This window comes from Cucumis sativus, chromosome 6, assembly GCF_000004075.3.
Source record: "Cucumis sativus cultivar 9930 chromosome 6, Cucumber_9930_V3, whole genome shotgun sequence".
Classification (NCBI taxonomy): Eukaryota; Viridiplantae; Streptophyta; class Magnoliopsida; order Cucurbitales; family Cucurbitaceae; genus Cucumis; species Cucumis sativus.
Window position 1 is genome coordinate 8,091,189 of NC_026660.2, and position 17,054 is coordinate 8,108,242.

The 17,054-nt window shown below is 30.6% G+C and overlaps 1 protein-coding gene across 1 annotated transcript; it reads right to left on the bottom strand.

The window, feature by feature from the left end:
- Positions 1–6,762: 6,762 nt before the first annotated feature.
- LOC101213994 (3-hydroxy-3-methylglutaryl-coenzyme A reductase 1) lies at positions 6,763–9,306 on the bottom strand. The gene is made up of 3 exons (XM_004139931.3): positions 7,972–9,306; positions 7,540–7,886; positions 6,763–7,448 (listed from the first exon to the last, which is right to left on the bottom strand). The coding sequence occupies exons 1-3, from the start codon at positions 9,170–9,172 to the stop codon at positions 7,203–7,205; spliced, it is 1,794 nt and encodes a 597-aa protein (XP_004139979.1). The 5' UTR covers positions 9,173–9,306; the 3' UTR covers positions 6,763–7,202.
- Between the last annotated feature and the right edge of the window lie 7,748 nt (positions 9,307–17,054).

Below are 17,054 nucleotides of genomic sequence, written 5' to 3' on the forward strand. Positions count from 1 at the left end.
TAGTGATACCAACTAGGTTAAATCACAAATTTCTAATCTTTTAAATTTTTTAAAATTTATGGATCTACTAATTTTTAAATATTTTGAATTTGTAATGGAATCATTAGACACAATAAAAAAGATTAAGAATTTAGAACAAACTTTTGAATCTACAACTTTTTATACTTTTTCAGTTCATGATGGTGAAATCAAAGACAGTAAGTACGTTTTATAATTCATTAAATAATTTCCTATTTGATTCATGTATTAATAATTTTAGGCCTAAACTCTAATAAATTACAAAACAATTGAGCCCACCCCTGTATTTTGCAACATTTAATGATTTACTCTCCCATCATAAATTGATGAAGAAAGAGATTTGGGGATCAAATTTGTGTAATTATTTTATGCTGTGGATATTACGAAATTGGTGTTTGAGTTATAATGATTCCTTCGTGCCCACGGAGTATTTAATTTAAAAATAAATGCCACATGGCAAGATTACGATTTTTCTAAAAAATATTTTTCAAATCTTTTTAATTGAAATGATATATAGAAATATTTTTGGTATAAGTTCCATTCAAATATTGTTCATAATATAATATAAGATATTCTTGTATTTGAAAAGTGTGACAACCAAAAAGAATTATTTATATGTAATTTTTGGTTACAACTTGGAAAATTTTAAAATATCCTATTAATGATAAATGTTTTCTTTTACTAGTATACGTTTTCAAGTCTTTTAGCCTACATTGCACAAAATAATAATTAGTTTGAATAAATATAAATTCCAAAAGAATTAAAGAATAGGTATAAAGTAGCTAAATTTGTTTAAGGTCGTGAAGTAGCACATCTCTTATACTTTTAAAACAAATATACAATATCTTAACTAGTTGATCAATGGTCAATTTAATTTATGCTCAACTCAATATTGACATTTTTTAATTGGTTTTCACCTGATAATAACATAGAATAAGTCTCTCAAAATATAAGCTTTGATGGGTATTTGAGATGATGGGTTGAATTATTTTTGAGAAGTTAAAAAGCTATCACACACATGATTTGACTGTTCTAAGTCGTTTGGTTGAATGGGTTAGGAAAGTTTGAGTGCATTTGTTTGTAGTCCAAACTTGACAATAAATTTGCTAACAATGACTTCCAGAAGACCACAAGGAGATTAATTGCACTTCCTACAATGGCGTTCCGCAGCCCATAGAGAGTTTGGCTTTTGGCTAACTTCTTGCAAAAATGCTCTTATCAAAAACTTCAATAATACTTTTCCAATTTATCAACTTCAACTCCACTTTTATTGGATAATGTACATATTGTACATACACTTTGTCATAACTCTAATTGGTTCACAAATTTTCAATAAAAAACTTGACACAACAAAGATTTACATATCCATTTGTGTTTAGTGGAAGAAGCCCTAATTCTTTCTTTTTCTTTTTTGCTAGAAAACTTTTTGTTGCACTAATCAGCACATAGACCAAAACATTTTCTAGTCAATGATTTATTGACTAGGAAAATTCATTATGCAATCATCACTTTAATGAGAAACAGCTTGAAAGTTCTCTTTAAAATTTTCGATTTTTCTGTGAGTAACACTTTAACCTTCTAACTTTACCATTTGTACTTTTATGTATCTAACAATTGAATGAAACAATTGAATGAGTTAAGGGTTTAGTTTGTTTATAAACTATTAAGAGTATAAAATATTTGAAACACTGGGTTGATTATTATATATATAATTTATATAAATTATAATGGTGTGTAAGTTCAAATCTTATTTTGATTCTAAACTTCCTATCCTATTCTATTTTGACCTCTCAACTTAAAGAAAAATGTTTGTCTTGATCTTTACACTTTAAAAAAACACTTACTTTACTATTTTTTCTTCTTATTTTCTTTTTTAAAAATCCTACGTTTCATTTTTCAAACTAGAATTTTCACGCAAATTAGAATAAAATTGGTTATAATAATAATAATAATAATAAAAAACGGACATACTGGTGTTAATATCCATAGCAAAGTAAAATAAATTTTAAAAGAAAAAATCAATGCAACCCATATAGAAAATAAACTCTAAGGAATTGCATATTGATAGTTCCAGGCAATGACTAAAAAAAACCAAAAAAAGAAGAAAAAATTGTGAGGAAGAAGTAAAAAAACATGTTAATGAATTAACCGCAAAATATACCAAAGAGTAAAAAAAGTAAAGTGGAATGACAATAACCAATGCGCCAAAATGGTAAACAATCAAAATGTTTAAGGCATAGTGACTTTTGAGTTCATATGGAACATCCATTTACCATTTGTCATCTAATTAAAACCTAGTGATTTGGCAGCCTAATCACCATCTAAGTATAAGCCACCCAATTATTTTGATAAATATTTAACCGTATTAAACTTTTTTTTAAAAGTTCAAACTCTAAAACAAACATTTTTATAGTTTAGGGACCAAAATAAAACAAGATAGAAAATTTAGGAACCAAAATAAGATTTTTAACCTAGTTTATGGGAAGCTATTTTAGTTGGGATTAAAAATAAAGAAGTGGTAAAAACTGAAACTATTTATAAAATATAACAAAAAAAACTCAAATGAGCTATAGACAATTTAATGATTTTGCTATATAGTTTGGAAATAGTTTGAATTTTTTTGCTATATTTGAAAATGTTCTTTATTATTGAGGTAACTATTTTAGTGTGGGTAAATATGATAACGAAAAGAGATTTCAAATGAAATTATCATAGTTTATAGTAGTTGGAAACACACCAACTATTTATAATTGGTGTAAGACTCCTACCTAAGAAATGTTGAAATTTTAACGAAGTGTCCTGAAATAGGCATTCTGGGTGGTCTATGCAAGAAGAGGTTGGTCAGTCCACGAGAAAGGTTATTCGACATGACTTTTAAAATTTATGTTTTATGCGAAGGTTCTTCGTGAGATAAAAACTAGATGAAAAGGAGTAAGGAAACTTCCCAAAAAAAGTTCAAGTGTTGTAATGGGCCACATGAAGAAATTAAGTTAAGCATGATTAGGTTAAACCTTAAGATTACACATGTATCACTAAGAAGCAGGAGGTGACAACTTCTCAAAAGCTTAAGGGTGGCTAAGCTTGTTTAAGGATTAATATAAATAAGGGTCTTTAGCCAAATTATTGGTCATGGTTATTCTGAGAATTTGAAGAGAAAGTTTAAGTGTTGAGGTGCTGTCAATTTGTCTACTCAACAAGAAGAAGAAGAGAAGCCTTTGAAGTTTATTTCTAAGTGTTGTGGTGTTATCTTTAAAATGTATATGTTAATTTTTTTTCCTTATAACTTGTTATTGATTTGAGTTAATGATTTCAATTCAACTAATTTCTAAAAGGAGATTCATATGAAAAGCTTATTCGGTATTTCAAGTATGTTTATTGGAATTTTGAATGTTTATGAATGAATGTTCAAACCATTAGTTATTTTTCTACTAATGAGCTAGTTGTTATGTGCACATAAGGGTAAAGATAGCCATGTAGAAAAGTATTGCATGCTGGAGTGAAGCTGGCCAATATAGAAAGGACTACATTGTGTTTAGTGGCCTGAGCAACAAAAACGAATCAGGATATTCTCGGATGCTAATGATTAAAAAGACATCTTAGTAGTCTAAACACAAGATGATGAGCCTTTGCGTAGAGAATGATTCAAGATTCTTGACGAAAAGAATGCTTATGACTAATGTGCATTTATGTTTTGATATATTATGCGAGATGAAGCATTTATGTGAAATGACAAATTTATAGGTAAAAGATGTTTATGTAAAATGTTATATTTAACGAAATAAAGTTTACAAAAAGCATTTCATGAAAAAGATTTCTTAAAACATCATTGAGTCGCATTTCACGAAAAATATTTCTTAAAACCTCATTGAGTCTTTTAGACTTACGTTTTAAAGTTTGCTTTCTAGGATACCAAACGTTAAGTGAAAGAGGAAGGGCTTGCTAGGCGAGAAGGTTATTTAATTTGATTTTGTCTTCTTTAGAGTTATGAAGGATATGCTTGAATTGATTTTTAAAGTGTTTAATTTTTAAAATAATTCATTTTAAGATAAATTGATGTGTTTGGTTATGGTTCAAAATAATTTTTAGAAAAATGAGATTATGAAATAATTTATTTTAGAGAAAACACATGCAACCAAAATTTAAGAATAAATGTTTATTTGGTGTTTAACCAGGGATCCCTCTTAAATATCTATTTTTCTTTCTCTATTTTTTTAATTCTTTTTTACTATCACTCCCATTTTTTTTTTATTACTTTGAATATTTTTTCAACGTGTGTTTATATACATTTAAATATAGGAATTTGCAAATGTTATTCTCTCAACCAAATCTACTTCGTCTTAACATCTGTGAAAGAAATCATGAAGACGTCAATGAAGAACATGATCGTTTGGTTCATGAAATGAAGATAAATGAAGAACGTGATCGAATTACACATCTTTTTATCTAGTTGATATTATATTGTCTTGGAAAAATTATTTATTTTATTTATATTTTGTTGTTAGAGATCAATTATTTTTTTCTGGTTACGTATTTACATTCCAACTTCTAAAATTAAATTGTTGAAAAAAATTAATACAAAAAAATAAAGTTAATGTTGAGTTTCAAGTAACTACAAAATTAATAATTTCATGGTAACGTACGATTAACTTTAAAATATATTTCTTACAAAAATTCAAAATATGTGTATTTCTTTACGAAATTAGTTCTTAATGTTTAATAGTCATTTATGGTAATTTGACCTAAGTATAATATTGTTAGTTTCGAACAAACCAAACACAATTATGCATATAAACATTTATAAATAGGTCAAACCAAATATATAAGTGTTTACATTTTAAATTCATTTTATATAAAAAAAATATATTCTGAAAAAAACAATTTTTTCATAGGCAGTCCAAACGGACTCTAAGTTGCTATAGCATATTGTATGGCAACTTGTTTCTTCATTTGTAGCATTCTCATTTTAATGAAAGAGTTCTCTCATTTCTTTCCTTTTTTTCATCCTGAGTTGAGTTGAGAGCAAACATTTAAGAGTTATACAAGATTTGAGATTAGTTCAAAATTGATGTCTACAGAAGTTATTTGTTCTATCATGTTGAGACGATCATAGTATAGTCCGCTTACAGTCCATGCATCGCGAATAATTGTCTTTAGGACAATAGTTATCAGAAGTGTACCTCGATTGTATATTGGCATCTCCAACATATATTTTGAGATTCTTAATTATTTTGATTTAATTTTGAGTTTGAATGTTATTGTTGTATAGTTTACAAGGGCTTTTAGTTATTATATATCATTCTCTCCCAACAATTCTCAAAAGTAATTTACTCATGGTCTATATATTTTATATGGAAACATTTGAGTTTTTAACCCATTTTCAAAACACAAAAACTAGTTTTTTAGAACTACTTTCTCGGGCCTCATGGATAATCATTTGCTAGATTTTAAGAAGGAAAATTCTAATAAATGATAAAACTATTAAAAATATTTACACAATATAACAAAAATTTCAGATTCTATCAAATGATAGACACTGATTGTAATTATTTTGGTTCATTTTGTTATATTTGAAAATGTCTCTTTTAAAATTTGAATTATCTATTTCCCTAACACTGTGATCATTATGTAGTAAAGCCACTAATTAAGTGAAGACTTCGTAGGCGTATCAACATAATAAGTAATGACGTGACAATATTCAAAGTATAGCTACAAAAAGCATGATAGGAGGTTAGATGTTACAAAAGAAAAAAAGAAAAGTGGTCTAAAGGGCATGAAGTATTTGCCAAACATGTAAGTCATTCTTATCTTGAGTTTGGCAACATTATCATACATTAATCACTTCCTTCTTCTTTAATTCATAAAGAGAAAAACCAACTCTTGTTTTAAGTTGGCATTAATGTTAATTAGCAAGGGACATGTTCACATCTCCTACGATTTTGTTAAAACGTCCTTCTTATAGTTGATTTACTCGAACATATTGAGTCATAATTTATGTAGCTGATTCTCGTGTTTTTTTTTTTTAAATGACCCCACCTGAGCTAGACTTTAAATTTAATTTAGTTGGGTGATACTAGATGTGACCAAAAGTTCACCCCATGAATAAATGGCGAGAGGAAGGTGAGGAGAAAGAAGAGAAATAAAAAAGAAATCCCAACTTGGAAGTCTCACTGTTGAATGCACAAGGGTTTGTGTTATTGACAATTTCCAAGATGGGCAGTCTTAGGAATGTGAGCAAATATTTAGATTCTCTTTGTTTTCTAGTACACCTCATTCCCTCCATTTTAAAATTCAATGACTCATTTGCCTTCCCTTTCCCCATTTATTGTTCCATCAAATTTCTAATACTTTACTCATGATCCAAGCTTACTCATTTTATTACCGGTCCAAACAACAACGGATTGGGTAGAAAGAAACATAGAACGTATTACCCACTCATTTCTTAAGAATTAATGCATAACCACTATCTTCTTATTTTATATATGTATGTATGTATATGCAACATAAACTATTTTTTATAGAATGACACTTTTCCTTGAAAGAACATCAAAACATACAATAGTTAATGAGAGAGAGGACAGAGCATCACAAGTCCCATTTAATTGTTTTGATCCCAAACTCCATTCCATTGACTTTGTCTATTAATGTAAAAACCAACTTCAATTCACTTTTTGAAAACAGAGAGAGAATACCATAAAGGACAACTGAGACAATCAATCCATGGTGAGAAGAGAAAAGCTTGGAATATAGTGAACTAACCCAAAAAAAATATATATATATGAAGAAGAAACAACTTCGTCATCACATCACACAATTACATAATTTCAGTTACATGAGGTTTGTTGAACTTTTGAATTGAAGAAGAAGATCATCAAGAAAAACAAAAGCTATATATATATATATCTATATATATATATAATTCAGAGAAAGATTTTAAGAAAAAAAAAAACTAAAAATACACAAAGGGTTTGAACCTTTTTTTTTTGTTCTATGGTTGACTGGGTTTTTGTGGTCATTCCCAAAGTTACATGTGGGAGAGTTGTGTTTTATGTTCAAAATCCATTGGTTCAAAAGTCACCGCCTGCTGCTTTTCTGCAAATTTTCATCTACATGAACAACAAGAAGAAGAAGATGAAGATCGATGATGGTGATGATGGGAGTTTTTTTTTTTTCTTTTTTCTTTTTTCTTATGAGGAAGAAGCTTTAGTGATATCTCTACTGGATCTGTTGTATTTCATATGACTCCTCACAAGTTGTCCTGCTGAAATAGCAGACATTAGAGATAGCTCTCCTGCAAGAACTGAAGCAGCTACAATGGTGGCTAGCAGCCTTGAGTTAGATCCAGGAGCTTCTCTGTTTGCCCCTTTAACTCCAAGTAAATTCAAACAAGCAGATTGAGAAGCAAGCTGGGTCCCTCCTCCAACTGTACCCACCTGTAATTTTAACAATCAATTGTTATAATCAGAAATTTCAACTATGAGTTACTTCATCAACAAGATTATTACATATGAAAAGTAAATTTACCTCTATGGAAGGCATGGTGACAGAGACATGAAGATCTTGCCCATCATTCACAGCTTCCATCATTGTAATACAGTGTGAACTCTCCACGTTCTGTGCTGGATCTTGCCCTGTTGCTATATAAATGGCTGAGACTATGTTACTCGCATGAGCGTTGAACCCACCAAGAGCTCCAGCCATGGCAGAACCAGTTAGATTCTTGAGCATGTTAAGCTCAACTAAAGCTTGGACATCGGTTTTGAGAACCTTCCTCACCACATCGCCCTTGATTGTAACCTCACAAACCACTGATTTACCACGCCCTTCGATCCAGTTCACAGCAGCTGGCTTCTTGTCTGAACAGTAGTTTCCTGGATTCAAGAACAAATGGAGATTAAAAGAAGTAAATCAGAGAGAATTGGAAGGGTTTTATGGAAGAGATTTTGTTGGGGTTACCAGATATGCCAATTACATCCATGTCAGGGAAATCATTCTGGAGAAAATCCAAAACATTTTGAACGCCTTTTGATACCATGTTCATTCCCATAGCATCACCCGTACTGCAAGAGAATCTCATGTAGAGATTCTTACCAGCAATGGCGCATTTGATACTTTGTAACCTTCCAAATCTACTAGACTTGTTGAAAACGGAGGCTAATGTATCAAAATTCGCCGGATCTTCGACGTAGAACTTCAATTCCGCTGCTCTTTTCGCTGTAGCGAATCTCATAACCGGTGCTCTTGTCATTGCATCTCTCAACAATACGCTGTTTGCTCCACCGGATATCATAATCGCTTTACAACCTCTATTTGTACTCGCAACCAAACAACCTTCGGTTGTAGCCATTGGTACAGAATATTCCTTGCCGTCTAACAGCAATGGCCCGGCGATTCCCACCGGAATCTGTACATATCCGATAGGCATCTCGCAGCACTGCCCTAATATGGAAGCGTAATCGAATCCTTCCAACGGAAGTCCCGAAAGCGATTTCCCGGTAACTCTCTGCAAGGCCACGCGACGGATCGCTGCCGCTCGTCCACAATCGCCAAGCTTCGATTCGAGGGAATAGGAGGGCGTAGATCCATCGACAACAGATTTAACGATTTCCTCATCTTCCTCCGTCAAATCGATGCTAACAGGGAGCGGATCAACGACTTTTGGTACTGATGGCATAGGAGGTGCCAAAATCGGAATCGAACAATCAATTCCAGCACCGCAGGGAACCTTCCGCGTATCTTCCTTAATGATTACGACCTCATCATCTTCAGAGGTCCATACATCATGCGAAGGGCGGAAAATGGACTGAACAAAGTCGATACCGAAGAATCCAAGAAGGTAAATGAAGGAAGCAATGAAGGCAGAAATGGCGACCATTTCGGAAAGCGTAACGACATGGAGAGGAGTGGATGAACGGATCTTCTCACGCCACCGCGTAAGAAGAAAGTAAACAACAGAGAAGAAGAGAGTGAAGAAAGCGGCATTGGTGAGGTAAATGGGAAGAGGCAAAACATCAGACGCCTTAACGGCATCATCGTGAACATGTTGTCGTTCCAGCATCTTAACCTTGAGAGGATTTTTATCCATGGATTTAACCGGTGGTTCGTCGGCGGTGAGTTTCTTGACGAGGGTAGAGGACCGGCGGCGGCGGGCGTCCATTGTTAGACAAGAGAAAAAGAGAAAATGGAAAACGCCGGCGCCGGATCGGGAGGCGAAGGGAGGTTTATAGTGAAATGAAGATTTTTCTCCTTTCTCCACCTTCCAAGAGGGGAAATGGTTTAGAAAAATTTGAAGGGAGAAGCGAGGATTTGGGCGTATTTATAGGGTTTTATTTTCATTATTTTCATTATTTTTTTCCAATTGTATTTTATAATCTTTTGGTGGGAAAAGGGGTGTTTGTGGGTCCCACCACCGAACCTGGCCAGCTCAGTTGGACCGGACCGAGCGGAATGGGTTCATCATTCTTCTCTGTGGTTGTGGCCTTGTGGGTTGGAAGTTGAGAGCAATGAGTCATCGTGTAAAATGTAAGTATGGAAAGATAATATCATGTGTTTTCTTTTTCTAGATTAATCAACTAATACTATTTCTTACGCTATCTAATTAATCATCTTTTTTAATTGGTAACTAAGGTTTTGAGGCACCACCTTTTTGTTTTGTTTCTATTTTAGTTCTTCTTCACCTTCATCAAATACTTTTTAATCATTTTTCCATTCTTTTTTAGTGTTAACACTTAATTTCACTTTCATTAACTCATTCTTTTAAATATTCTTTGTTTTCTTTTCGTCTTTCACAAAGCTTAAACTCAACTTTTCCAAACACCTGGACTCCCCCCCCCCTTTTTTTTTTTTGTAATTTCAAATTTGGAAACATATTTACAAATATAACCCAATATCTCCATCTATTTCTTATTTATGGTAATCAATCACCTCATTCAATAACTCTACAATTGCCATTTAAATCATAAGTGATCATTGTTGTACTCTATTAATTTCTCAATCCCTCTAGTAGGATGAGAGCGCCGACACTCGACACATAGATTTTTCGACTAGATCTCCTAAAAACGTAGTTACAAGTCATACATGTCATTCGAGATGGTTAGCATTCACAAATCAATAATGTAATTAAATATTGTCGACGTGGACATCATGATAGAGATAGACACAAAGTAGTTATATTTTATTTTATAAATATTTTGGTTCATTTTACTATATTTGAAAATAATTTTTTTTTTTAATTTGACTAAAAATTTAAATATTGTTTAATTAGTTAGATTTTTATTTAAAGTAAATTTTGATCCCTAAACTAATATTTATAAATACAGCAAAAAAAATTATTCTATAAATTATAAATCTATCTGTATTTATTTGTAGAATATAAAAATCTAGTATATTTTGTTAATTGTTTGATTAATACAACAATTTTTTAATCACTTATGACCGTAGCCAAGTCAAATATATTAAATTTGCTCATTAATTGGACAACATGAAAGGTATTAAATCTTGTATAGCTCGAATCCATTCAACTAAAAATTTATAGTATATATTGTAATAAATGATTAGAAAATGAAATATTTATAATATATATTGTAATAAATTATGAGTAAATGAAAATTATTATAGCAATATTGTTTGACTTAAATAATTTAGATTGTAAAGACTAAAGTAAGAAAAGAAAAAAAAAAAAAAAAGTACACGTATCCTATTTAAGCATGGGAACCAGAAATTCATTCCAACAAAACACCAAATTTAGAGAGATACATTCATTTGATTCCAACATGTATTTGCTCATTTTCTAATTCATTCCAATTTACCTTTTATAGCCATTCCTTCATTATTATCATTATGTTTTTTAAATATTAATTTTAGTATTTTAATTCGTATAGATGATGTACAAATAATTAATTACATAAAGTTTGAAGACTAGGATGTAAATAAATAAAATATACTAAAATAATTTATAACTAATTTTGAATACATCTTCGTATTACCTAACTCAAATTAGATATATATATTTTTGATGAGATTAAAGAAATATAATAAAGATTAAGATGACAAAGAAAAAAGGAGAAGAAGAAATAGTAATTAAGATTAAAATGATAATTGACTAATTAGCTATGTTTGTGTGGTTGGACCATTTCAGATGTTTGATGAAGCCAGCTCAAATTTTAAATATAATAAACTTAATTTTCATGATTAGGAAGAACTGAATAAAACTGTTTAAAAATATATTAGAATAAGTGAGAAAAATAAAAATAATTAAAGTAATTATAGAATGCAACAACAAGAAGTATTCTTTTATTTTTTTATTTTTTGTTTTATGAAAAATAATACAATAAGTTAATAAATTTATAAATACGGTGGTAGGTAAGGAGAGGACTATGAGATAAATACAAAATATTTTTCCTCAACGGAAAAATAGTGATACATTTGGGGAGGAAACCAACAAAATAGTCATAAATTAATTGACAATTTGTGTGAATTTTCTCCAATTTCATATGATAAATAAATGTTTGTTTTTTATATTATTGAAAAGAAATAATAATGAAACGTGTATGAGCAATTTCCTTACTTGATTTATTTCCAAATATGGACGTTTAAGAGTTAAGAAAGTAAGAAAATAATTAGAAAGGAATAATTATGAGTATTTTTTAGCTCATTTGAGAAACCTACTCATAATTATTTTATTTGTTAAAATGTGTATACGAAGGTGAGTAATAATGATAATAATAAAAGGTATGTAAGGTAAAAAAAAAGAATAAAGCAAGAGGTTGTCCATTGTTTTGGTTTGAACTTATCTATTAGCAATGTAGCATTAGTATAATTGATGTAGAGGAAATTTGAGTTGTTGATGAGCTTTTTAAAATGCATTTATTTGCACAATACACTGTACTTCTACTTACTACATGCCACATTTATTAGTTATCTAAACACATCTCTCAAAACAGAAAACCCACTAAAAAGTTGTATACCCACCACCCCTTTTTTTCTTTTACTTCATTAATACTCATTTTTCTTATGTATACTATAGATGTATTTACTTATATATATATATAGATATTATCCGACTAATTCATTTTTCAATAAAAGGATAATGCTTGGAAAGTTGGTTTTTATCAACTTTAATAAGTGTTTTTTTATTTATTTCAATTTTGTCCAATTTAAATACTATAATTTTACCACCCTATCTCTCTCTCTCTTTCTCCCATTACAAGTCAATTTGATCGTTTTTTAAGCTAAAATAATACTACTCTCAGTTTTCATCCATTATATATAATAATAATAATAATGACAAATTATTATGGATTAAGTCTTTATATTTTTAATTGTCTGCTCTTAGATCGTAATTAATCTTTCAAAGTTTGTATTAAAATTATCTGTATATTTTAATGAAAAAAATGATTATACTATTATGGGTGATTTTATAGAATAATTTAAGCTAACTACATTGTTAATTTTAAGATTTATTAAAAACACATGCATAGTAAAATAATAAAATTAGGTATTTAAAAGTCTAAAATAAAAATATTGAACAAAAATAAAGTATAATTATCAAAAGAGTATTTTAGTTTTGTTTCTTCATTTTCGTTAATCCTAACTTGACATTACAATTCTTATCTTGTAATCTTTGAATATTGCAATTTTTTTTTCTTTCTTCATTTTAGAAAACTTTGGTTGGTATTTTCAAGACGTATAGATAACTTAACTTAACTAAGAGAATATAAATAGGTGAAAATAATATTTAAAATGAATATCCGACTTTAAATTGTTCTTTTAGGTAGTTTTTAATTTATTTAGAATACTACAAACTTTGTCCTCGTAGAAGTTATAGGGTTTAATGAGTATGGTATGACAGTCTTAACAAGTGGTGCACAAAAAAAAAGGTATAATTTATTTGAAGTAGAAGAAATCAAATAGAATTGTTTGTTTTCTTTAATGGAATAAGAATTCAGTGTGCATTTCCAATTTCCAACACTTGTTAATAATGATAAATACAGAATGATAATAATAATTTAAAACTGCCCAAAGTAACACACAGATTATTGTATGTGAGGTATTTGTTTGGATGGCAGAAATTGTATCGTTATTTTGTATTTGGGGTTCTCTTGTGAGAACTGAGAGAGATTGGCTTCCCTTGTTGATAAAATAAAATGAAATCAAGGTTTATCAAATTGGAAGGAAATTAGATGGGTGAGATATTGACAAACGTGTTGGAAATGGAAGGTCGATTTAATGAGGTAATCAAGCTTCATAAGACGTTAGGAAAAAGTTAAGATGCTCGATTTGTTGAAGCGGAATCGAGACAAGCTTCAGTTGCACACATACACAGTTGTGTACCAAATATAAACGATCATGTATCAAATTTAAACGATCATGTACCTGTTCACATGAGATGTTAGAGGAAAATGTAATTCGTGGAATTGAATTTTGTATATTGATTTGTACATTGATTTGTACAGTGGATACAATCTCTAGTATTTATTCATATCATGTTTTCTCTCAAATACAAATTAAAACTTATAACTTTTTTATCTTCGGTCTTCCGAAAGTTGTACTTGTAAGTCTATTTGAGTCTTCAATCTTTTGGAATTCAAGAAAAGTTTGATCTTTCAAGTCTTCAATCTTTCAGAAGATGATGATCTCGAAGTTGATAAGAATTAACACGTCTTGAGAGCTTTTAGAAGTTTGAGTCTTCAATTTTTTTAGAGCTTCAATTCTTTCTTCGACCAAAGATCTTCAAAATGAACGAGAGAGTCTCTATTTATAGAGAATTTTCAGGGACTTTAGATGGACTTAAGCCCATTTACTTGATGGGCTTGGGCTTGGGCTCGACTGCTTGGTGGACTTGCACTATAAGAATTCGGGATTATCTCGACGCAGAAAAACATGTTGGGATAAAAAATGTCGTAAGAGACGAGTTTTGTTGATGCTGTTGCAACGACATCGATAATAAGGGCAACAACGACACGATACAATGACGACATCGTTGAAGGTCATTAGTTAAAAATAATATTATAACTTCTAACGATGTTATGTAAGTTCGCGTCGTCATTTCACCCTAACGGCGACGTCGCTATTGATGGTGTCTGCAAAACTTAATATATTATTAAAATGGATGATCTATCCCAACATCTATGGCGATGTTTTGTTAACCGCGTTGGCAAAGGTTGGACCTTTCAGTCACTACAATGAATGAAGTTTTGATTGATTTGACAGGAAAATGGTGACATGGTTTCAATCGACGTCGACCTTAGGTGGCTTCTAACGACACCATAAGTGGCTACATCGTTAGAAGCCTGTTCTTGCGACGTTTTCATTGTGTGTTGCAAGAACCCTGCTTCTTTTATTTGTGTTTATTTGAACACAGAAAGACAGAGAGAAAAAATGAAGGAGGAAGGGAAGACAAAAGACAAAAGAGAGAGAGGGAGATTGAGTCGACGTCCTTGTTGTCATTCGTCCATCACCGTCGTAGCCGCCATCCATACCCACTGACCTCCTACCAGTAAAAAAAAATGTCATTTTGTATGTTGGATATTGTATGTATATTTTATGTGTTTAATGTTTAGAAATTGTGTATTATTGTATATTGTAAATTGTATGTATGTCTAGGGTTTAAAGATTGTGGATTAATGTATGTATATTGTATACATAGGGTTTAAGATTTAGGGTTTAGGGTTTGTATGTTTATGGTATATGTTTGTATGTTTGTATGTTTAGGGTTTAAGGTGTAGTGTTTATGGTCAATTTTTGGTTCTCGATTTGTCATTTTTTTTATTCTCTTTTCCTAATCAATTTTCTGGAACCACTAGAGCGAGAGTCGTTTCTCTTTGAAGCAACATCATATTTCTTTCGACGCAACTCGTAATAATTTCGACGCAACTCGTAATAATGTTCAACTTTTCTCTTTGCACATTCTGCTCGTGTACCTACTCTTGGATTCAAGGTCATCAAACGCAGTCAAAGGAATTCTTGCACATAAGCTCTTCTACAATCTTCTCATACTCTTCCTTTTCTTTCTTCGCCTTCAATAGTTTTGTCGATGCATATACTACAACTTTGACATTAGGCTATTGTCGACGCGTATACGATGACGTCAGCATTAGGGTATCGCTGACACGTTGGCTCGACGTAGGCAAACACCCTTGTATTGCCGACGTGTTGACCTTGTCGACAAATTATGTGTTGGTCAAAGTTCTATGTCGACTCATCTTGTTCCTGTGTCATCATTACCTCTTACGAGGCTCGTGCCGACGTGCTTCTCTACATTGACGAAGGTTTCGCCGATTCACAATGGCTTTTTGATGATGCATTTCTACATCAACAAAGTGCCGAATTACTGTGGTGTTGGGCTTGGGCCCACTTGCTTGATAGACTTGGGCTTGAGTCCATTATCCTTTTTGGCCCAATTTTTATATCTAGGACTTGAATTGGGTTAGGTATGATAAAACTTAATTATCCAAAACCAATCAAATTGGGCCAAAAAGTGTTTCGTGCATGTGTATGCTTGATGTGATGACGAGACAGAATTTAATTAGTTGAAATTTCAACAGATGTCAGACTCTTTTTCGAGATTCGTGCACGTGTATGGGTGGATGGATCTAAAAAACAATAAGTTGAAACTAAAAGTACAAGTAATTTATTCTTGACTTCGCTTCCAGTTAATATATCAAATTAACCACATTGTCCATTTGGACATAATTATGATTAAAATGCTAGATGAGCTTTGATCAATTTTGAATTAATTCACAATTTTTTTAAAAAATCATTTGGAATATGGAGAAAGATTTTTCTTTATAAATGAAATTTGTTTACCCCTGAATTTAATGGTTTAAAATTGATAAAATTAAAATATTGTCGACTCATCCAAATATAAATTTAAGTCAAAACTTTGACTTATTTATTTATTTACTTTTGTATAATCTTTCAATTTGAATTTTTAGCAAAATTTTGTACGCTAATTTTTTTACTTAATTTGAATTTAAAATGAATTACTTAATTTGAATTTGAAATGAATTTATGAAACGTGTGCTTTTGACTCGGTGAGATACTAAAATTGTCTGTCTTCTTAGACAAAAGAAGACATTGTGAATCACATTTCTTATATATATAATTTAATCTTAATTTTCATTTATTATCAATGATCTTAACTAAAAATTTATTTAACATTACTGTTATTGGTGAAGATAGGTGATAAATGCTAACTATGATAAATTATCTATAAAGTCGATTATGTTCATCTAAAGAAAAAGAATTGAATTTAAAAGCGTTAGTTAGGTTTGAAGAAGACGAAAGAAAATAATAATACTAACAATTTGATATGTTTTCTTTTTCCAAATAATAATAGCAAGAAGTAGAGTTGAGAACTTGATTAAATCAAGTTGAAAGGTACAATCAAAATACAACTACAAGAATTATAACACAAAATAAATAAAATAAAGCATACTAAGTCACCCAAAAGACCCTGAAATGAACAAATAAATGTAGGGTACATGCATTAATCTTCTTAGTATAAAGGATGATTATGGAAGAATGAAAAAGTTAGAGTTGGTTCAAATATAATAAATGAGAGGGAGAGTGTGTGAATCCACTCTTAAATATATAATAAATCCTCCACAACCTCTAACTAAAAAGATAGGTCAAACAATACACAATAAATAACCCAATTCTACCATTGGGGATTAAGTAGAACAAGATCAAAGCATTTCAGAACACCAACAATAAATATCATTAACTGTGTAAGCACAATATTAATAATCTTAAATTTTATTACATATAATCTTAATGCCCAAAAAAGTTGGTACCAATCCTAAGCACCCAAGTTGTCTTCTAATTAAATATAAATTATTTTACATTTCTTCATTAGTAACTCATCCCTGTTAGGTAAAATAAATGGTTTATTAATCTTAACCATATCATAAGATTAAGAAGTATGAATATCCACCTTAATTTATTATTATTATTTTACATTTTCTTTTTGTTTTGAAGCATATAACTCAGAAGCATAATGAAGTCTCCATTATTGATTACATGGGGAATTTTCAATA